The 23264-nt window shown below is 32.4% G+C and overlaps 2 protein-coding genes across 4 annotated transcripts in view; one reads left to right on the plus strand and one right to left on the minus strand.

The window, feature by feature from the left end:
- The window catches only part of Arms (Ankyrin repeat-rich membrane spanning), a 295457-nt gene that overhangs the window by 22446 nt on the left and 249747 nt on the right, over positions 1-23264 (plus strand). Inside the window, exon 1 of one of the 3 annotated variants that reach the window (XM_066729125.1) lies at positions 7103-7893. The exons of 1 other annotated variant lie outside the window; for it this stretch is intronic. The gene's annotated coding sequence lies outside the window, so the exon portion shown is untranslated. Of the gene's footprint in view, positions 1-7102; positions 7894-23264 lie in introns of those variants that run through there. One more of the 3 variants, XM_066729124.1, reaches the window with a different exon arrangement.
- LOC136774654 (general transcription factor II-I repeat domain-containing protein 2B-like) lies at positions 10540-12207 on the minus strand. The gene has a single exon (XM_066729070.1). The coding sequence runs from the start codon at positions 12205-12207 to the stop codon at positions 10540-10542; it is 1668 nt and encodes a 555-aa protein (XP_066585167.1).

Raw genomic sequence — 23264 nt, forward strand, 5'->3', positions numbered from 1 at the left:
AACTCCATGTATGGTGATTCACCCCTAGTAAGCCACACTAATCCGGTTACTCCACTCTGTAGGCAAAACATATTTATCTTCATAACGAGAAGCATCTGGTCGCCAAACATTTACCCTGCTATCTTCACTGGACTTGAAAACTTTTTCATCTAATCAAATGGCATCTTTCAAGAAGGTTTCATCCTCCATCAGATATTCAAGAGAAAATGCTACTCTTTATTCTCTATGTTGAGGAGCTAACTTAATTTTATGGGCTGCATGGTGACAATGAACATTCCCCTTCCCTCGCTGCTTCATGTAATCTCTACGCACAGTCCATTGAGATATGGGGAGGTTCAATTCTCTAGACATATTATTGGTAAATTCGAAAGGATTTTTATTCACGAAATACATAATTTGACTGTTCTTATCCTGGAGTGTTTTCCTTGGGTGTATATTACATTTTCCTTTATCTGCCAAACCTGAATTTCCCTCTTCACTATATCCTTTGATCCACTGGTTAACCCATTAACGTCCAAAATGTCAAAATTTCTTGCACGTTTTCAAAGTGATTTTTTCCTATGTAATTGGCGTTGAAAAAATTCTTGAACCACATATTCTGATGTAAAATTGCATACTCTTTCAGAATCCGTTGCCAGAATCATGATAAAACTCACAGGAAAAGAGATATGCTCGATTGAAACATAAAAAACACCTAAATTTTCGAAAAAAAAAATTTTTAGGATTTTTTTTCGAAGTGTTACGGTGAAGATATCACCTTGCGACCGTGATCAAAGGTGATCATGGGAGTTGAAGTTTAACAGGGAATTTTTTTGTTTACCTTGAACCATCGCTTCTTTACAAAATGGCGGAAAAAACGAATTTTTTTTTTCAATTTTCATCAACTTTTTTCTTGAAATCTATGGTCTTTAGAAAAAAATTCATAAAAACAAAAATGCCTTAGAATCGCACGAGGAACATTCTCAAATTTTTTCAGAATTTTTTGAGACAATTTTTTATTTTCCGGGAAACTTGTGAAATGGAATTTTCAAAAATGTCTCCAAAAATTCTGAAAAAATTTGAGAATGTTCCTCGAGCGATTCAAAGCATTTTTGTTCTTATGAATTTTTTTCTAAAGTCCATAGATTTCGAGAAAAAAATTGATAAAGTTGAAAAAATAAAAATTCGTTTTTTCCGCCATTTTGTAAAGAAGCGATGGTTCAAGGTCAACAAAAAAATTCCCTCTTAAACTTCAACTCCCATGATCACCTTTGATCACGGTCGCAAGGTGATATCTTCACCGTAACACTTCGAAAAAAAATCCTAAAAATTTTTTTTTTCGAAAATTTAGGTGTTTTTTATGTTTCAATCGAGCATATCTCTTTTCCTGTGAGTTTTATCATGATTCTGGCAACGGATTCTGAAAGAGCATGCAATTTTACATCAGAATATGTGGTTCAAGAATTTTTTCAACGCCAATTACATAGGAAGAAATCACTTTGAAAACGTGCAAGAAATTTTGACATTTTGGACGTTAATGGGTTAATAGTGGATTTATAGACCTCTAATTGTTCAGCAATATCCCTGAACTTGCTCCTGATTTCTATAAACCAATTGCCTGTGCTTTGTTAATTAATATGTCACTATTATCTGTCATAATTAAAAGTTCTTTTGTGATTAATACTTATAAAACTTTTTACTGTTTACACAATAAAACAAATGACAAGAGCAAACCGTTTATCATTTGTTCTTACTTTTTTATTATAATAATAATAGTTTACCGGGCTACAATTTATTTTTTTCCTTAAATATTTTAAGATATTTTATAAGTATTTATTTACAAAATAGAACTGTAATATATGTTAGATAATAATGAAATATTAATTTAAAAAGAACTGGCAATTCGTTGAGATGGTAGGAAGTTAAAAATTAATAGCAGAACAATTGAAGATTGATAAAATGTAATTAAACAATGGATAAAAAGTATAGCAAAAGAAAGATATACAGATTTGACAGATAAAAAGAACATAATAAATATTCAGGGAAAACAACCGAGGATGAGAGCTACTTCTACTGTATCTAGTGAATTGAACCTCTACAATATCTCAATTAACTATGTGTAGAAGATTTCATACAGCAGGTATTCATTGTCATAGAAGAGCTCATAAAATTAAGTTGAGTGCTCAACATAGGGTACAAAAAGTGTCATTTGCTTCAGAATACTTATTGAAGGATTAAAACTTTCACTTAGATGTCATTTGGAGAGATGAAAAGATTTTCCAGCCCTGCGAAGATGCAAGGATATTTATGTCTGGTGACCAGAGGCTAGTTGATAAGACAACAAATACACCTTGCCTGCAAGAAGGAGTAATTACATTAGTATATCTTAATGGAAGTGGATCTCCAAACATGTACATAGTTGGAGATTTATATGAAATAGGCATTAAAATGAACTCAAGTGTATATACAAAATTGTAGGAAAATTAAATGCTCCAAATGTAAGGAAACAATACCCAGAAGAAAATTTATCAAAAAAAGAAAACTCCAGTGTCCACACTTTGCATGCTGCAAGACTATGTCTTGGAGATGATATCTAAATTGAAAAAGGAGATTGGCCAGCATAATCTACAGTTTTAAATATGATTGACAATTTCTGGAGAATAATGGTCAAATCCTAGCAACCGGAACCGGAATGTCCGAAAGAGTTATTGAAGCCTCACTTAAAAGAATGTGAAAGAAATTGATAAATCAGCCAGATGTGTGTCAGAATCTGCTAACGTAAAAATTTAGTTACTGCAGCTACACTAAATTTAAATTCTACAAATATTAAAAATAGATTACCTTATTTATATCTTTACTAACCTCTAATAAATCTCCTTTATTTTCATTTGATAGAATGCCGTTACCATACTCAATATCACAGCATATTTCAAGTTCACTTCCACTTATTCGGACCATTGGGATAACAGCTTCACACAGAAAGCAGCATGAATAGTTGATTCCTGTTAATTTGACATTTTTATTATAAAAGGATTTAACCTGTAATAATAAAATAGTCGCAAAGTAATTTCCTTAAAATTTTACAACTTTTTATCATATTTTATTATTTGTTAATTTTAATCTGATGGTTATATTATTCCTGTTATTGGTTAAAGTTAGTCCTTTCGTATTTATAATTTAATTTTCCGAGCTGTCATTTTGATTTACTTTTACAAAAATAGGATTTATTGAAATTCTCTAAGTCCCCTAGAGTAATCTAGATAGCCCCCGGCCCGTCCCTCTGTCTCCTACTTCCCCTCACCAGACGCAAGGTTTCTGCACCCAACTATAGGAAAATGATGTTACTGAATCGGCCAATTTCAGCCCGAGACATACACTCTGGCTGGAGAAGAAGATGTGAAAGAAAATCTTAATTCTCGATATATATATATGTCGGAAATATAACTGAAAATAAATTGTTACTTTTCGTTATACATATGTACATTGAGTTTCTATTGTTTTTATTGATGTAACGGTAGTAACCGATTAGTTATTCATTATTCTCTATCTAACAGTCATACAAGAAGCATTATAAAAATACAAAATAAAGAAAGTTAATGTTAAAGAAATTATATTACATTTATTTCAATTATGGAAAGCGAACCAGAACTTCAAGAATTCTGTATTCCAGAAAGAGATGTGATGGATCCGACATATATATGTATATATATAACTAACAGAGTATGAGATCTCTGGATTGCGTGAACCGATTTTGATGTTCATAGGCTCAAATGAAAGCTTGTTGAAATGCTTTACCTAAATCAGGAGAATGGATCATTCACAGAGATAAATCGGTTTGAAAATTGGGACTGCCAAGCTTATTGTATAAAAGTAGTGACTTTATGGCGGTATATATAGACGTTTTATCTACTTTTATATGTACTTGCAGACCAGACACTACCGCGTTTCTTGTTTATATCATTCACCCTCATATCTTATTTAGTTTAGGAGACATATGTTTCAAAAGCTTACTTGTTTTGGATAAAAATTGAACAATTCTTAACTTTGCGACTTCTTATCTGCGGAATCAAATAATATGTTATCTGTTTCCTGCAACAAAAGGCTTACATTTTCGTCCACTTTAACATAATATAATTGTATAAAAATGAGTACTGTATTCTGAAATCTGTTTGTTTTGATGTGAAGTTACTCGTTATTAATTGATTTTTAAAAACAGCTTGATAAAGCGCCATCTATAGTTGGAGATATTTGTAATGAAAAAGTTTTCAATAAAATCCATATTAGTAAATTCAACATTATTTTCTCAATGTACTTTTGCCTAACGTTATATAGGTAAACCTTATATTTTTATTTTACTCTATTAAGTATTTTTTTTTCACAGTTATTATGAGTTTTTGTAACGTAACGTTTTTTAGTATGAAAAGTTTAAGGTATGTAAAGTAGTTGTGCTATACATGGTGTATCAGCAATGATACTTTTAATTTTAACCACATATTCTTGAGCATAAACTAAGTCGAAAAGTCATGTACTATTAATACCGCAAAAGCATCATTACTGAGATAAATTAGTTTTAAGCCGATAAATCATGGCTTCGATTCAACGGAAAAATTATTTCACTCTCACTTTCGTTGACACTTCCCTTTCGATAAACAAAAGAAGCTCGTACTTCACCGTTCCATATTACTATCTTCACACATGTAAAACTATACCGATTATAAATATTACCTCTTGACGTCCTATATTTCTAATCTATGCGTTGCATGAAATTTATTTTCTGTCTATTTTTAAAAGGATCCTCGAAAGCACCTATTAAGTTGATAATTCTAGGTAACGATACGGCGAAATTGATAGATTAATGTGAAAGCCATTGTATTTTATCGGTGATGCGACATATGAATTTCTCTTAGGTAGTCAAAAAATAAGTATTATATTTAAAAAGCCATTATAAGAAATTGTATTTTTAGCTTCTTTTGAAAATCTTACTGTTTTATCAGATAGAGTAGTCAGCTGTGCATCAGTGGAGGAGCAAAATAACTTAAAATTGGTTTTCAAGTAAACCCATAGTCTTCTCTGGAAATTTTGACCCAAGTAGGGAGCTTAAGGGATCGCTTTAAGAATATATAAGCCTTTTTTCGTTATATAAAAGGACAGTCCACAAAATTAAGAATATTTGAGCTCTCGGATTCAATAACTATCGGAGCGCTCGAAAAATCGTAAGAGAATTGTCAAGTTACCGAAATTACTACTGAAAAAAGAATGTTTAAATTTGAAATATAAAAAATACCGTCATACAAAGTTAACAAAAGCAAACATATTTTGTCTTTCAATTATTATCATTGGATCAATAATATTTTAGATAAAAATTAAAACGTGTTAAATGTTTAATCTGTAATACGCGATACCATTAACCATTAACTTGCAATGACTCAAAAAGAAATTAATGGCATTATTTGAGATTCTCTATCTTCTTTCGAAATGATTTACTGATTGCAACAATATTTGAAAAATTGTTGCAATCAGTAAATCATTTCGAAAGAAGATAGAGAATCTCAAATAATGCCATTAATTTCTTTTTGAGTCATTGCAAGTTAATGGTTAATGGTATCGCGTATTACAGATTAAACATTTAACACGTTTTAATTTTTATCTAAAATATTATTGATCCAATGATAATAATTGAAAGACAAAATATGTTTGCTTTTGTTAACTTTGTATGACGGTATTTTTTATATTTCAAATTTAAACATTCTTTTTTCAGTAGTAATTTCGGTAACTTGACAATTCTCTTACGATTTTTCGAGCGCTCCGATAGTTATTGAATCCGAGAGCTCAAATATTCTTAATTTTGTGGACTGTCCTTTTATATAACGAAAAAAGGCTTATATATTCTTAAAGCGATCCCTTAAGCTCCCTACTTGGGTCAAAATTTCCAGAGAAGACTATGGGTTTACTTGAAAACCAATTTTAAGTTATTTTGCTCCTCCACTGATGCACAGCTGACTACTCTATCTGATAAAACAGTAAGATTTTCAAAAGAAGCTAAAAATACAATTTCTTATAATGTCTTTTTTAATATAATACTTATTTTTTGACTACCTAAGAGAAATTCATATGTCGCATCACCGATAAAATACAATGGCTTTCACATTAATCTATCAATTTCGCCGTATCGTTACCTAGAATTATCAACTTAATAGGTGCTTTCGAGGATCCTTTTAAAAATAGACAGAAAATAAATTTCATGCAACGCATAGATTAGAAATATAGGACGTCAAGAGGTAATATTTATAATCGGTATAGTTTTACATGTGTGAAGATAGTAATATGGAACGGTGAAGTACGAGCTTCTTTTGTTTATCGAAAGGGAAGTGTCAACGAAAGTGAGAGTAAAATAATTTTTCCGTTGAATCGATGCCATGATTTATCGGCTTAAAACTAATTTATCTCAGTAATGATGCTTTTACGGTATTAATAGTACATGACTTTTCAACTTAGTTTATGCTCAAGAATATGTGGTTAAAATTAAAAGTATCATTGCTGATACACACCCTTTATATTTCTTGTTATGTTACACAAATTTATAATAAATATTCCTTTTTACTTACAATTTCATGTTGTATAGCATTGCTTTATATTATTTATTTGTGGACTTCTACAAAAATCTGTAATTTTCCGTAAAATTCTATAGGTTTATGCTAATTGGTAAAACATCTGTATTCATCGTCACACACCGTAAAATTCTATACCTCTTTTTACGCTGCAATGAACAAACGCAACCTCGGTTATCGACGTTGTGTATTTTGTGACGCTCGTTGCACTTTATGACATTTTTTAACTGATTATCTAGGCCTACAGCATAGACTCTCATAAGTTTTGTGACTTAATTCTGTTAGAACTTTCTTACAATAATTTCGGACAAGCCTGAGTGATTAAAAAATACCGATGATTCTTTCACTATAACATGACATACATATAGATAAGATATCTTGTTTATTTTCTATTGGTTATATATATACTTATCGACCATTATCAGGTATTATGACCAGTAAAAAACGATACGCAGTCTTCTAAATCTCTTGAATTGACTGTTCTTCGATTAGCTCATTTTATTGAACCTTCGATTACGTTACTATTGTAGTGTTTTGCTTTAGGTGACAGTTGGTCAATGATAGTTGAAAAAACAGTTAACATGCTTATTTTAAAGATTGTTGTATTATAGTAACCGATATTTTGTGTTAAAAGTATTTTAGTAGCGGATAATTTTGATGTATTTATTTTTGACGTTTTCATTGAGATGATCGAGCCAATATTTGTGGAAAATTGTTTTTATAGCATCTATATGTAATTTTCTGCTCGCAATTAAACCTGTAAACTATAAATTGATTTGGTAACTCTTCTGTAATTCTAACTAAGGGGTTATACAGCAAAGTTAATTTGAATACATTATAAAAACGAAACTAATTTTTCTTAACTATTTTTTCGAAGAATTGTTTGTGAATAAATGAAAGCTGCAAGTGAGGAAAGTGCCAATTACTAAGAGACTTAATAAATAATATTTTTGTAATTAACACACAGTTAGATAGATATTACTTTAAGTAATAGGAATAATCGAAAAAGTTTTCACACGCGTAATATAATGATATATAACTTTGTTTCAATTATTATAAAGTAAATAGTCGGTTAATAGTAAATATATTTTTAATATTGTGATATATCAATCACTATTTTCATTTTCTTTCATATATGTAGTGTTCATAGTGAAAAGCTGAAGCTGTTTCTTGTGTAACGTTACTAACAAATATCGAATTTTTGATAATTTCGAATTCAGTGGAAATTATTAGTTATTTTGAATGTGACGCTAAAAGAGTGTTAATAAGGACCGTGTCGATAACGAATCATTTGAGTAATAGTAAGGTATTTCTATGATTTTCATGATAATTTATAATTGGGTTTAAATTTTAATGCATCATCTATAATACTATTAACTATCATATAAGCTAAAATTTGGGTTCGATTAACCGGTTTCGGCTGAAAACGCCACTCTCGGTACCCTGGTTTTACAGAGGTTAAAACTAATGTTGTAGACGTTAGAAAAAATTAAGAGATACATGATTTAAAGGCTTGAAATCTGCCCTTTCCGATGGTAAAATCAAAATTGCTATAAAATGATGCTAATTATGAGAAGCCGTTGTTTAAACACAAATCATGCATGACTTTTTCTCTTTTTTTTCAATCGAGTTTTTAAAGAATTTTCTTTCATCAATAATCGACTTGGAATCTTCTTAACCGTAGTAATAAATGTTTGAATTTAAAGAATATATACTTGAAAAATTGATTTTAAACTTTAGTATTTTAAAACTAGTGTCCAAACCGCAAAATTTTGGTCAATATATTCATTAAATTTTACTCCACCAATTTATCAGCAAAATACCAAGAGAGAATAGTTCTTAACGGGAATCCGTATATCGATATTACAAGGCAAAAACTATTTCGCACGTAGCGTCTTCATTTGTTGACGGATTGTAAAGTTATTACATGTTTTTGGAAATGCCAGAAGCTTATCTACTAAATGACTTTGGGAAAATTAACAAAAAATAAAAAAAATTTTTTGTTTAAATAAATATATTAACATCATTGAGAAGTAACAAATAAATCGCAAAATCCCCCAACGTACTTTAGTAGATAATGTTTTTGCGTTTCCAAAAAGTCCACAAAAATGCAAATCCGTCAAGAAATGACAATGGTGCATTTGAAATAAATAATAGAAGAATATCGTGTTCGGGAAGTCGACAACACGAAATTCTTCCATTATTTATGTCAAATGCAGCATCGTCATTTCTTGACGGATTTGCATTTTTGTGGACTTTTTGGAAACGCAAAAACATTATCTACTAAAGTACGTTGGGGGATTTTGCGATTTATTTGTTATTTCTCAATAATGTTAATATATTTATTTAAACAAAAAACTTTTTCATTTTTTGTTAATTTTCCCAACGTAATTTAGTAGATAAGCTTCTGGCATTTCCAAAAACATGTAATAACCTTACAATCCGTCAACAAATGAAGACGCTACACGTGCGAAATAGTTTTTGCCCTGTAATATCGGTATACGGATTCCCGTTAAAATCCCTTTCAAAAAATACAACAGATTTTGTTCAATGGTTTTTGACATCTTTTTTTTTTGCAAATAGATAAACTTTTATAAAAATGAAAAATTACTCAAAATGCTTTCAAAAAATTCTAATTTGTACTTAAGCTAACTTTGAAAGTATTTTACCCTTAACACTTTTTCTATAAACATACATATTATTTTCGATTGATTGGTTATCAACGTATACTGTCTGATTTTCTATCTTTGTACTTTAGAAGTGCTGGAGGTTAAGTCTGAGACTGTGTTTCATCTGCGACGGAACAATTTTTTCTGCGTAATAATTCTCCTCTGCAGTGCGATTTTCTACGGAATCACTCTTAATTTTACATTTATTTATAAATTTATAGAAAATTGAAATTGTTTGCATATTTGATTTAGAGAATTTATTTCAACCCAGATTCTTCTTTTATTCGCTACACAATGAAATTTCTATTCTTCGGATTTGAATTTGGCCCGGTACATGGAAATGATTTCGATAACAGACACTCGAAGTCAACGATTCACTAAAATGAATAGTTTCTTCTATTCGTTATTGACAACGATATAGTTACAAATTATTTACTGAAAATCTAATTTCTTAAATATTGTAAATATGCATAAAAGGAATTCCAGCAAAAATATCTCAAAAATGACAAATCTGAATTAAACCGGGATGAGGAATATGATAAGGATGATGAGCATGTAATAATACCTGATACAGTAAACTCAGGTTCTAATGGAAATTCTGAGTCAAATGGTGAAAACTCTGAATCGAACATTTCATTTCCTAATGCAGGGCTCGGAACGGTTTGCAACTTTCGGCTGATTTCCAAGCTCTATCCCCTCCACCAAGTCACGTGGGCTCGCAGTCGCTGGTCGTAGCTGGGCGCGTAAAACATAGCCAGGGGCGGTACACGCAATTCTGGAACAAATAAAATACATGGGACCAAATTACTGTTTATCAGCAATAGTATAAAAAATTTACCATTTATTGGCTCAACGTTATTCTAAATATAGTATTACCAAATAATAAGTCGAAAGTGTGTTACACTAATGTAATTAGTTGATTTTAATAAACATTAAATTTATTTGATCTATAAAAGAATAGTGCTATGGCTCTGCGTGTTGAATTTATAACTATTAAAAGTACGCAAATTGCAGTATTATTTTCCCTATTGTAGTTCTGCTGCTAAAAATAAATATGCGTACGAATACAATATTATTTTCCATTCCTTTCGCACGAAAGTTATATCTGTAATTATATACTTATATATATGCTTTAATGTTGTAGACTGTTTCAAGGATCAAATGACAAATTCTTAATAGATTTCCTCAACACCCAGGAGGTACTATTAATGATGCATTTTTTTTGTAAGTGGTATTCCCAATAGATCTAATCCACTGTAATTGACAACAAGAGAAGTTAAAACTTAATTTGGTTTATATGTTTTGACTGGAGGAACTAACGAAGAAGTATCTATTTCGATGTTAGTTAAATATGTTCTCATAAGAGCAGTCAAAATGAAATCATTCATGGAAGACCGTAAATCATTCTTGATTTGTTTCATTTTATAAAACAAACATTCACACAAATAGGTGGATCCAAACATAGAAAATATCCTGAGCCCAAAACTTCTTAGAAAAGGATATTTGTCTTTTGGCAAGGTTTTAAAAATTTCTAATGAGTTCTGAAATTTATTTTTTAAATAATGCAAAGAAATATCATTTTGTAAGTCGCAAAGTTCTTCCCGTAAGGTTACATTTTGCTCTTCAATAGGTACAAAGAAGACATTTGCATATAAAATTAGATCCTTCCTAAGAGCTTGCAAATCTTTAAAACGAGTAGTGAATTCTTCAATAGTCAATTGAAGGATATAGAAGTGTTTCTTAAAGTCGCAAGTATTTGGAGCAGATTCTTCCAGTAAATATTTACATGCGGGAAAGTGATAAAAGCTATTATGTATTAAATCATGCATAAGCATATTTAATTTCGCTATGAAGGAATCGATATGACTGACTAATTGAGAAATAGATTGTTTTGATGTTTGCAATTTATAATTCAAGGTGTTAAGATGATTTGTTAAATCTGTTATTAATGCTAGCTCACAAAGGGAATCTATATCTTCTAAGAATGATTTGAACTCATTATACATTGCTGATGTCATTGCTATACTATACAAGAACATCATTATTTCATTCTTTAAAGCGAAAAACCTTTCTAAACATTGCCCTGCACTAAGCCAACGAACATCAGAATATAAAAGTATATCCTTATAGAGTGAATCATGCTCAGCTAAAAATAATTTAAATTGACGATGAGTTAATGATCTATTTCCTCCTTTAATGAAATTTATAATTTTTGTGATCATTTTCATTGCAGCAGTAATCTTTATTGCTTTGCCACATAATGCCTCTTGATGAATAATGCAATGGATTAAAGGAACTTTTATATTTCTTTGAAATAGCTGCCCAGCAAATCCTATTCTAGTTCCTACCATAGACGGTGCACCATCCGTAACGATACATGAACACTTGGAAAAATTGATATTAAATTTTTCAAAAGTGTTTTCTACCGCGCTAAAAATATCTGCGCCTGTCATTGTACCATGTAACGGGAAGAAATCTATTAACTCTTCAGTATAAGATAAGTCATCTTGTACAATGCGCACAAATATACTTAATTGACTGACATGACGGTTGTCAGTACTTTCGTCGAGGTACAATGAAAAATATACACACGACTGTAGTAGAGATTTAAATTTTTCTTCAATAGAACCAGCTATTACTTGCACTCTGGAAGCAACCGTTTTATCGCTCAATGGAATTTGAGGAACATCATCAACCGTCAAAGATCCTCCAAATGCATTTACTGCTTTAAGAAGACACGATTTAATAAATTCGCCATCAACAAAAGGCTTACCACGTTGAGCAATAAGCAAAGAAATATCGTAGGAAGCTTTACGAGCAAATGAGGATGTTTGGGCAGCAATATCCAAATTTGGAGGTTCATCAGAATATTGTTTAAGAACTAGTTTTAATCCTTCTATTAAATTTCGTCTTTCATCATCTTTATAAATTAAATAATTATATATCGACATGTGCTTTGAAAAATAATGTTTTTCTACAGTAAATTCAGAAACTATGGATGGCTCATAATGGCAAATCAGACATACCGTTTTGTTGGATATATAAGCGAAGAATTTGTCTTCTCAGCAACTGTTGAAACGCTGATTATATTTTTGATTTCCACTCATTTTATCACTCTAACTGTCAATAAATTAGAGAATTCACAACACAAAACCAGCAAAATCAAGGAAGAAATCGATATCACTTGCTACCAAAAGAAATAAATTTTGATGAACAAAAGAAAGAAGAGAAGATTTATTTCGACCTCTAAATTACAAAATCGCACAACCGGAGACCTAATCGACTAATCCGTTCTAATGACCGTTTATTGTGACACTTTAAACGGCAATAATCATCTATCGAACAACTGCTGATATTTGGCAATGTCAATAATATTGTTGTTATACTGAAAAAGTTCATTGGGGAGACTGAAAATGATACTAAAATATTTAAATCTTCTAGTCAACCTCCTGAGTATAATAACAACACAGGATGTTCGTTAGAAAAGTTTCCAGTTGATTATTTCGAAATCCAATAATTTTTCAAAAAATGTTTCATACAAAAGTTTTATGGTTCAAAAGGGCACATAAAATGTTATCATTAGATTGATTTTCAAATTGTGTTTGAAAAACATATGAAGGTCACCTTGAATTTTTTAAATAACCTACTATTTTTTATTGCATATTCTTTTAGCTTATCTCAAGAGCTTTTCAAAACACTATATGAAAGTAACATTCCTTCTAGCAGTTCACTAGATATATCAAATTAAAATTACATGTAGGTGTGAATTTGCTTAAAATAGTGTGCGTACAGTTGTACACATTCTCATAAAATCGCGTCTTATTTATCATTAAAAACCAGCGAAAGTTTCGAAATTTCTTATAGAACAAAAAATATGCATTCTCCTTGTGAATTAGCTTTAATAACAATAGCTTAACGAATCACCTTCATAATGTCAATTATTAATTGCAAACGTAAAAACAGTCTATTTCTCAGTTGATCAGACGTATTAATTCTTTCGGTGCAAATTTTAATGTATGTTTAGGCATGATTTAGTATTTAATACTATTCCTCACATTGCCGTCTGTAAATATTTACTTCAAGAATCTGCTCCAAATACTTGCAACTTTAAGAAGCAATTCTATGTCTTTTCAGAAATTTTAGGCGCAAAATTTTTTCTGTTTAAATCTACCTATTTGCGTGAATATGTTCACTTTCGAAACTGAAACAAATTAAAAATGATTTACGATTTTCCATGAATGATTCCACTTTGGCTACTCTTATGAAAACATATTTGACTAACACAGCGAGATAGATACTTATTTCATAGTTCCTTCAATCACAACATATAAACCAAATTAATTTTTAATTTCTCCTGTGGTTAATTACAGTGGATTAAACCTACTGGGGATACTACTTAAAAAAGATGCATCATTAAAAGTACCTCCTGGGTGATGTGGAAATCTATTAAGAATCTGTCATTTGATTATTGAAACTGTCTACATCATTAAAGTAGATAGGTATATAAGTACAGGTATATCTTTCATGTAAAAAAAATGGTAAATATTATTGTATTTGTACGCATATTTATTTTTAGCAGCAGAACTACAATATGGAAAATAATACTGCAATTTGTGTGCGTACTTTTAATAGTTACAAATTCAATACACAGGGCCATAGCACTATTCTTTTATAGATCGAATAAATTTAATGTTTATTAAAATCAAATAATTACATTAGTGTAACACTTTCGACTTATATTATTTTGTAATACTATATTTAAAATGACGTTAAGCCTATAAATGGTACATAATTTATATTAATGTAACATTTTTATTCATATAGAATTTTTTCAGCATAAACAATATTACTATTGCTGATAAACATTAATTTGGTACCACGTGTTTTATCTGAACCATAATAATTACGTGAGCTGCACCTGGCTTAGGCTTGCGCGCGCAGCTACGACCAGCGACTGCGAGCCCACGTGACTTGGTGGAGGGGATAGAGCTTCGAAATCAGCCGAAAGTTGCAAATCGTTCCGAGCCTTGTCCTAATGTATCATACAAATCTATCTTTCTTAATTATACAGGATATTAGAAAATGTTAGAACCAAATCATGATTTTTCATGGAGTGATGGAGAAAAGGTTTGCTTGGAGAATCTAGATGACCAATTACTTTTGAAGAATGAGATACAAAGAAAAATATCCTCAATATCACCTGTAGAATTATTTAAACTTTTTTTTCTGCAGAAATAAAATATTATATCATTGAAGCTTGTAAAGAACACGGATTCGATTTATCTATAGAAGAATTGAATACTTTTATAGGGATATTGTGGCTATCGTCATACAACATACGAAATGATCTAATAGAATATTAGGAAAAGGATTCTCACGTTATGTGTTCTGCCCTTTCTTCAGTGAAAAGTCGCGACAGGTTTATTGACGTAAAATCTAAAATAAAATATCCAAAATCTCATGATAAAACTAATGATGACAAAGTCTGGAAAGTTCGTGAAATTTAGAATTTACGAAAAAGTATTCAACAATTTAGGGTTACCTCTATCGCTTGTTCTGTGGACGTAATGACAGTTAGATTTTTCGGGGCCACATGTCTAAAACAATATTTGCCCTGTAAATGTAACAGATATAGTATATAGGTCTGGGGTTTGTGTGGAGCGAAAGGATATATTTTCAATGTAGACATTATATTGTGATAAAAACGGTCAAAGTATTGGAAGAAATTTATCCTCGTATCCACTTGGCTTTAGAGTAGTCTTACAAATGATCAATTCATTTCTAATGGGCCTTTCAAAAAGAAAATTCTCTAACTGTAGTAGTGTAGCTATGCGGTTCCGATGACAGGGAGTGGGGGAAGCTGTTTTGTGGTTTGGAAGGGGGATGGGTGGGGATAAGACTCTCTTAGTATGGTAGTGGTGGGGATGAGGAAGGAAAGGGTCTTATAGTGGGATCGAGTTTGGTTAGGGAGGGAGGGGGTATTTTTCAACCTATGTCACAATTGGAAGGTCTTATAGTGGGACCGAGTTTGGTTAGGGAGGGGTATTTTTCACCCTATGTCACAGTTAGAAGGTCTTATAGTGGGACCGAGTTTGGTTAGGGAGGGGGTATTTTTCACCCTATGGTACCGTTGGTTAGTTATCCTACGGGGACCCTAGTTGAGGGAAGGTTTTTTCACCCTTCGAAGTCGATGGTTAGTTACCTTACGTAGCCTAACTATTTCCGACTCTGCTACACAGATAAACTAGCTTGAGTTAATTGCTAGTTCCAGTAGTCACCGCTAGGTGACTGCCTTCCTTAATCTTCTTTCGCGCTAATGGTATTTTAATATTACGTAATTACACACACGGGTGAACTAGTTCTATTTAATTGATAGTACCAGTAATTGCCGCTAGGTGGCTACCGCAATCTCCCCTTTTCTCGTTAGTTAAATTGTAGATAACTATTGTGATAAGTTGCTAATATCGTGCAAGGAATTAACTTTCCATCGAGCATGGAATTATAACTTTGCATGGTTTTAACTAAACCGATGCAGCGCATAACAAAATATCCTTTAAATGAAAGGATACAATTTTAATAGTCTCCCCTATTGGAGAGAATAACAATTTAACATCAATTTCAGGAATATTAACATTTTTGCTAGGACAACTTATTGAGTCCTAGCTCTTATAAAATTTTAGATATTGAACAAAAAACTGTTCTAAGAATTTTTATAGCCTATCCTTAAGATTATCCCAACCTATGTCATGCCATTTCTCCCTGACTTATCTTTTAGCCATTTTTTTTAACTTTTTCAGGTAAGCATATCATACAATCCATCTAACAAGCAGGCTAGGCTTTAGAAAGGGAAAGAGTTTTCAGAGCACTTCAGTTTTTTGAAGGGTAAAGCAAAACATAACTTTTACCTAGACATTAAGAAGCTGTATTGGCACCATTCTAGCGATTGGAGAACTGACTGCTGAGTGTGCTGATATCTTCTAGAACGGATATGCTCGAGTACCTGACGCCTGAGATCGTGTCATGACTTGTTACTTGATTTATGACCTTTTAGATTCCCAATTTTTTTATATTCTCTCAATTTTTTATATGCCTAGCTATCGAGAGGAATGTGCGCGTAAATTTTACCGTTTCACTTAAGAAAAGTCTGCCACAGGTTTATGCAATTAAAAGAATTCTGGAGAAACCACTGGTAACGTGTCATGACTTGTTTGACGCAAATTTTCCCCAGTTCACTTTAGAAAAGTCTACAACATGATTATGCAATTAAAAGAATTCAGGAGAAACCGCTTGTAACGTGTTACGACTTGTTTGACGCAAATTTCGTAGGCGGGCAAGAATACCCACCACCCAAATATTAACTTCCAATAAGAATGCATTTCATCCCCTTCCATGAATGCATCTCATCCCTTCCACCATTTTTTAAAACCAATGTTGTTAGCAATCGAGAAATTTCAGTCAGTCAGTTTTTATTAGAAGCTTCAAGGAGGTGAAAGGTCCAGTGCAAAGTTATATTCCGAATATTTTCCTTGCTGTACCACAGAAACTCTTTTTGGGTGGTAAGAATTATTCTTTTATTATTATTCTCTTTTCTTGCTATTCTATTTCAATGTTTTTCTTTTCTCAATTTCTATATTTTTTCACAGAATAATGGATTTAACCAAGATCAATGCACTTGCAAGTGTAACTTACGAACCTAAGACTTTCGTAAAGCTGAATACTTTTGAGGAGAATAAGGAGTATCAAATCCCTGAATTAGTGAAAATTAAGACCAAATATGGAGAGAAATTAATAGCGAAGCTGGTTACAGACGAATGGTTCTTCCTACCCTCAAGGATGATGAAATTACTGGAGTCGCCTGAACTAATCAAAGAACTTCAAAATGTTGCATCAGCGAATACATTAAAAATCTTATATGTTGGAGGACGATACAATAATTTAGAATTTAAAGTTAACCAATGATAATCATAAGATAAATTTTGGAAATGTTTGTAAGGAATGTTTTTAAGGAATGACATCAATAAATGTTTATTATATCTTATTTATTTATTTTTTCTTTATCCCTCAGTACATTAGTAAGATAAATATAAATCTAGTCTATTAACTTACATTTCTAACATTACTAGTAAGCGGGTTATATTCAACAATTTTATCATGTGTAATTAAACAAAACGCAGTAGTATTACTTGGAATATTTCTAGTACAATCAATCTCAATCTTAACGTCAATAGTGCCTGATTTTATAGATTCATTTTGGTGCGAACAATCGATGACGAAGAGAGGACCGTATTCCACAAAGTTTTTGTAATTAAGCATTGGTTTCGACTGTTTTTCTTTTGCATAATATGAATGGATAAATTTAACATACGGGCCATTCCACGTCAAAACAGACAGATTTCGGAGTACAACACCGATTTTTTTCTTAAAAATATGTGTTAATATATAAGAAAATACAAGACTTTTGGCGCTAGTTTGAGTCAAAAATCTTTTTTCGTTTCGGAGATACGAGCTGTCAAAGTTTGCAGTTTTACTGTTTTTGGTAAAAACACGTAATCTTTAAAAATTTATATCTCCTAAACGAATAAAGATAGAAGACTCTGGCTGGAACGAGTGTACTCAGAAAGAATCATACTTTATTAGAAAAATATAAAAAAAGACAGTTTGTTTTAATTGGTTAAAACTATTAACAATTAAAATAAACATTTGAATTAACAAATGTGTTGTCATGCTCTGACAATTATAAAAAAATATCAGGAATGTTCCTTGGAATGTCCTCTACAAAGAAAAAAAATTAAAACGCGTATACTCTCTTGGTGTTCATAGTGAAAAAAAATATTTTATCACGACGCGCTCGGCCAGAAGCGTCGTTCGAGCGGCGTAAACCGGTGAAGCGCATGCGTAACTGAGCGCGACTAGTCTCTACATGTCGGAATCCATCAATCTATGAATAATGCGAGTTAATAACATGTTTTAATTGTTTGTTTATGTTTTTATAACTATTATAAATTAACAATATATTTATTATTATTCTGCTTTATAAGCAGTCGTTATCTATTTACAAAATAATTAGCAATAAGACATTTGAACATGGCATTGAATATACAAATTATATACTAATTTATATTTACATATTTTATTAAATTATGGCAGAAGAAAATATTATGAATATGAAATTTCTGTACTGAAAATATTTAACAAACTTTAACAATTGTATTAATTATCTGATCGAGGAAAAGCTTTAGTTTGTAATTGTGTCTTTGAATCTATCGTTAAAAATGCACGATAATTTCAAGTTACTTTAACTATTTTCACTTTTCAAAAAAATCTCGTACGAAGTGTTTTAATAAGCATTAAAATAATTTAAACGAGATTTTTTTGAAAAGTAAAAATAGTTAAAGGAACTAGAAATTATCGTGCATTTTTAACGATAGATTCAAAGACACAATTACAAACTAAAGCTTTTCCTCAATCAGATAATTATACAATTGTTAAAGTTTGTTAAATATTTTCAGTACAGAAATTTCATATTCATAATATTTTCTTCTGCCATAATTTAATAAAATATGTAAATATAAATTAGTATATAATTTGTATATTCAATGCCATGTTCAAATGTCTTATTGCTAATTATTTTGTAAATAAATAACGACTGCTTATAAAGCAGAATAATAATAAATATATTGTTAATTTATAATAGTTATAAAAACATAAACAAACAATTAAAACATGTTATTAACTCGCATTATTCATAGATTGATGGATTCCGACATGTAGAGACTAGTCGCGCTCAGTTACGCATGCGCTTCACCGGTTTACGCCGCTCGAACGACGCTTCTGGCCGTGCGCGTCGTGATAAAATAATTTTTTTTACTATGAACACCAAGAGAGTATACGCGTTTTAATTTTTTTCTTTGTAGAGGACATTCCAAGGAACATTCCTGATATTTTTTTATAATTGTCAGAGCATGACAACACATTTGTTAATTCAAATGTTTATTTTAATTGTTAATAGTTTTAACCAATTAAAACAAACTGTCTTTTTTTATATTTTTCTAATAAAGTATAATTCTTTCTGAGTACACTCGTTCCAGCCAGAGTCTTCTATCTTTATTCGTTTAGGAGATATAAATTTTTAAAGATTACGTGTTTTTACCAAAAACGGTAAAACTGCAAACTTTGACAGCTCGTATCTCCGAAACGAAAAAAGATTTTTGACTCAAACTAGCGCCAAAAGTCTTGTATTTTCTTATATATTAACACATATTTTTAAGAAAAAAATCGGTGTTGTACTCCGAAATCTGTCTGTTTTGACGTGGAATGGCCCATACATATCATATAGTACAGAATAACGGGTTTTTTCGCTATCACTATCAATTCGGTCATATGGATAAAATTCTGAATTCAGATAGACTTTAACATCACGAACAGAACTGTTATTGAATCTAATCACCTCCATATGCTGCGCACTCTTGTTATTTTGTCTAAATGCTAGTATAACATATCGAGGTTTCTCCAATTGTGTTGCAGCTTTTACGGCCCATGTATGCCTCTGTGTTTCAGGTAGAAGTGAATATTCGTAGAGTTCCCAGGAATGACAAGCCATGGTTAGACCTTTGTTTTGCTCAATCAAACGTAGAAATTTAAGTTTTGTATAATCATTCAGTGATACATGAGGAATCCTCCACTGCACTTTTTGCAAATCAATTTTGGAGTTGATGATTTTTCTCGAAGAATGTAGTGAATTTATATCATCACGTGCTCGAATAAGAACGAGTTCATGACGTGCATTTATTATAACTCCTCTGTAGTCTTCACAAAAACCCAACAGCATTTGCAATGGTACACAAAAGTTGAAATGATTCGTAGACCTGTGATCTGTTAGAAACCATCGTGAATGACGTAAACTTGCAATTTCCTCAGCAGTTAAGGAGATGAAATTCTTCATGGAGCTAGTAATACCCACGTTCTTACAGCGATCAATCTCAATACTATTCAATTCATAACGAATTTTATCAAAGAAGAATGCCATGGAATTACAGTCAAGTCCTACGACATCTTGGGCTACTGCATCTGGAGCACGGGTTGCAACGATTATCTTTCCCTCCATGTAGAGATAACTTTCACAGGGTAGAAGAATTAAATCTTGCTGTTGTATAGGAATTCGAATTTCATCACTATTTCCCAATGAGGCATTTGCATAAGGATTGTAAGCATGCATTTCCATTTTAGTGATGCGATTGTCGAACACCGGTTGAGCGGTTACATCTAATGGATCCATTTTTATTTCTAACGTTGAAACCCAATGATTGTAGAAAGGCGATATTTCTTGTTGTTAATGATGCTCCAACATCACCTTGGCTCAATGTGTTTTGTCCTCCAGCGTTACCTTCACTCAATGTATTCTGTCCTGCTACAGCAGTTGGACTGATAGGCTTATCGAGTATCAGTGATTTATTAGTATTCTTGTAAATCAACATTTTCTAATATGTAAACTAATTGTGATTTCTTCACCTCCGAAATTTATTATACGATCTTCCTGATCGAGAATACGCAAGGTGAGACGGTCAATTACTTTCGCAATGACTGGCAAGTAAATGACGTTCTTCGGTGTTTCTGCGATTTTATAACCTGACAGAACACTCGGAAAAAATTCATGTATAACATGTCGAGGTCTACCGTTTGTGTACGCACCAACTGTAATGTTACACTCAATTCGTAGAATATTTACTCTTATAATGTTTACGGGCTCGTCTGATTCAGCTAGTGTGTTCGGTGGAATAATACGATCTGATGAAAAACCGAACAAAGAGCCTATATTGTTAGGTTGTGTAAAATTAATCTGATATTTACACTTTATTTCACTTTTTAATGTATTATTATTAGCACGTAGAACAATTACTTCTTCTTCATCACCTTCGAACATCTGAGCACGTAAAAAGTCATTTATGGCATTGAGCTCATAACAACCTGTAGGTATAGTTAGCTCCTGATCATCAACGTAAAATATATTGTTTGTCTCATTAACATTAGCGATTGAATTGAAGCTCTGAAAGTCTACGAGACCGAGTTCATATTGTCCATCTCGAAGATCGATCGGGGAGAAAAAATCTGAACCCAATATCGAGTCACGGCCAGAGAGTGTAACTGTTAAAGACATTGTTCACGTTGAAACTTGACACACAACTGACCGCATATGCTTGAATCATACGATTGATATTGGTCGTGGTTGCAGTAGATTATAGCAGAAGGTCCAAAATATTCCACAAGTTCAATTGGAGGTTTTAAATTTCCGAAGGAATCGAAATACTTAACGTGCTTATTACGTTTAACGTAAGCTACCCAATGTGTTCCAGGACCTTGTTTGTCATCAAGATTCACAGTTGCGTACTTATTGCGTTGCACATTTTGAGGTAGAGATGTACGCATAAAGACTCCCCGAAAATGCGGTATTTCACGGCAGACGTTTGATAATTGTATATTACTAGTAGGTCCAGATTTAGGAAGTCTATTTATTTTCTTTTTCTTTTCACTCCCTCTCCTATTCGGCTGTATGGTGCGAGGTATAAACCTTGTCCCCGTCTCGCTTCCATTAAGCGATTGTGTCGATGCATTTCTTTCAATTTTTTTTTTGGCTGCTTTGGTGTCGTTTACAGCCTTTGCTATACCTGCCACACCGCCAGCTAATGCGCCCACCGCACTCAGCAGCGGAAGCAGTGGTAATAACCCCCCCCCCCGTTTTGTAGTAGTAAGTGACTTTTTCGTCAATAAACCACCTCGTTTTTTCGGTACACGAATTTTTCTTTTTTTCGTACTTTTTCTAAACACTCGCAGTCCTAAGCCGAGTTTCCGTTTTGTATTCATTGATGCTCAGACAGCAGTCGCTGTCGCTCGTTCACCTACGGATGAGTCACTAGCTATGATACGTTGTCGTGCACGCCGTTCAAGTACTTTATCAGCATGATGACGCAAGGGCAGGCCCTTATATACTCAATATGCGATATCATGCTCACGGCAAGCATCATCCAGAGAGTTTATTCATCGATCACCACGTGCTAACTGTTCATGAAGGCGAGTACCTGGATCGCAATAATTGTAGCCAGGTACATGCAGCTCGAAGGGTAGTTTATTTAGCAGCTTATTGAAAAAAGATCCATAACCATAACTCATCATGTCATGCTTTCCTAACGGGTTCGTTGACACATCCAGCAATTTTTATTGAAGGTGGTAATCCATCAAAATGATCTTGATTAGGTAAATTATAATGTTCCGTACAGGCACGATATTGTTGCACTTCAGGATCTGCACGGCAAGCTGAAACTGGCGGCCGAAACTAACGGCCGATGACTTTGTTTTTTTCGCCGACTGTACATTGAATTTTTCTCCTTTCCCCCTCCATTGCTCAATTGTCGTACTAACACATATGAGCCTAACCGTGAAGTTGCGGCTATACGGCGTGCGAACTAACGCAGGGCGCGTAAAGAAGACTCACCAGAATCGACGCGCTTAGAGCGAATGCGCATCCTTATATATAGATATAATTTGCGCCTCGCTCATACTGTACACGCCGCGCCCATATTCATTTACGAATATTCTAATACCAAGGCAAAACGATCTAAAAGCATTTCCAAATATGCACAAGACCTGTGAGAGCAGGTAGAAAATCCGAAATCTTCCAATTTCGCGTTTTCCCTCCTCTAGGCCAGTGCTGCTTAGTGAAGGACACAGAAAATTCTTGAAAAAATTCAGGCATGCTTCGCTTTGATGACCAAACGAAATAAAGGCATTTGCAAAGATGCACAAGACCTGTGAGTGGAGATAGAAAATTCGAAAGTCTGTATTTTTGCGTTTTTCCTCCTTTAGGTCAGTGCTGCTTAGTGAAGGACACAGAAAATTCTTGAGAAAATTCAGGCATGCTTCACTTTGATGGCCAAACGAAATAAAGGAGTTTCCAAAGATGCACAAGACCTGTGAGAGCAGGTAGAAAATCCGAAATCTTCCAATTTCGCGTTTT

This window comes from Prorops nasuta, unplaced genomic scaffold (genome assembly GCF_024137725.1).
Source record: "Prorops nasuta isolate Cenicafe-Biocafe unplaced genomic scaffold, Cenicafe_Pnas_1.2 PNAS00006, whole genome shotgun sequence".
Taxonomy (NCBI): domain Eukaryota; kingdom Metazoa; phylum Arthropoda; class Insecta; order Hymenoptera; family Bethylidae; genus Prorops; species Prorops nasuta.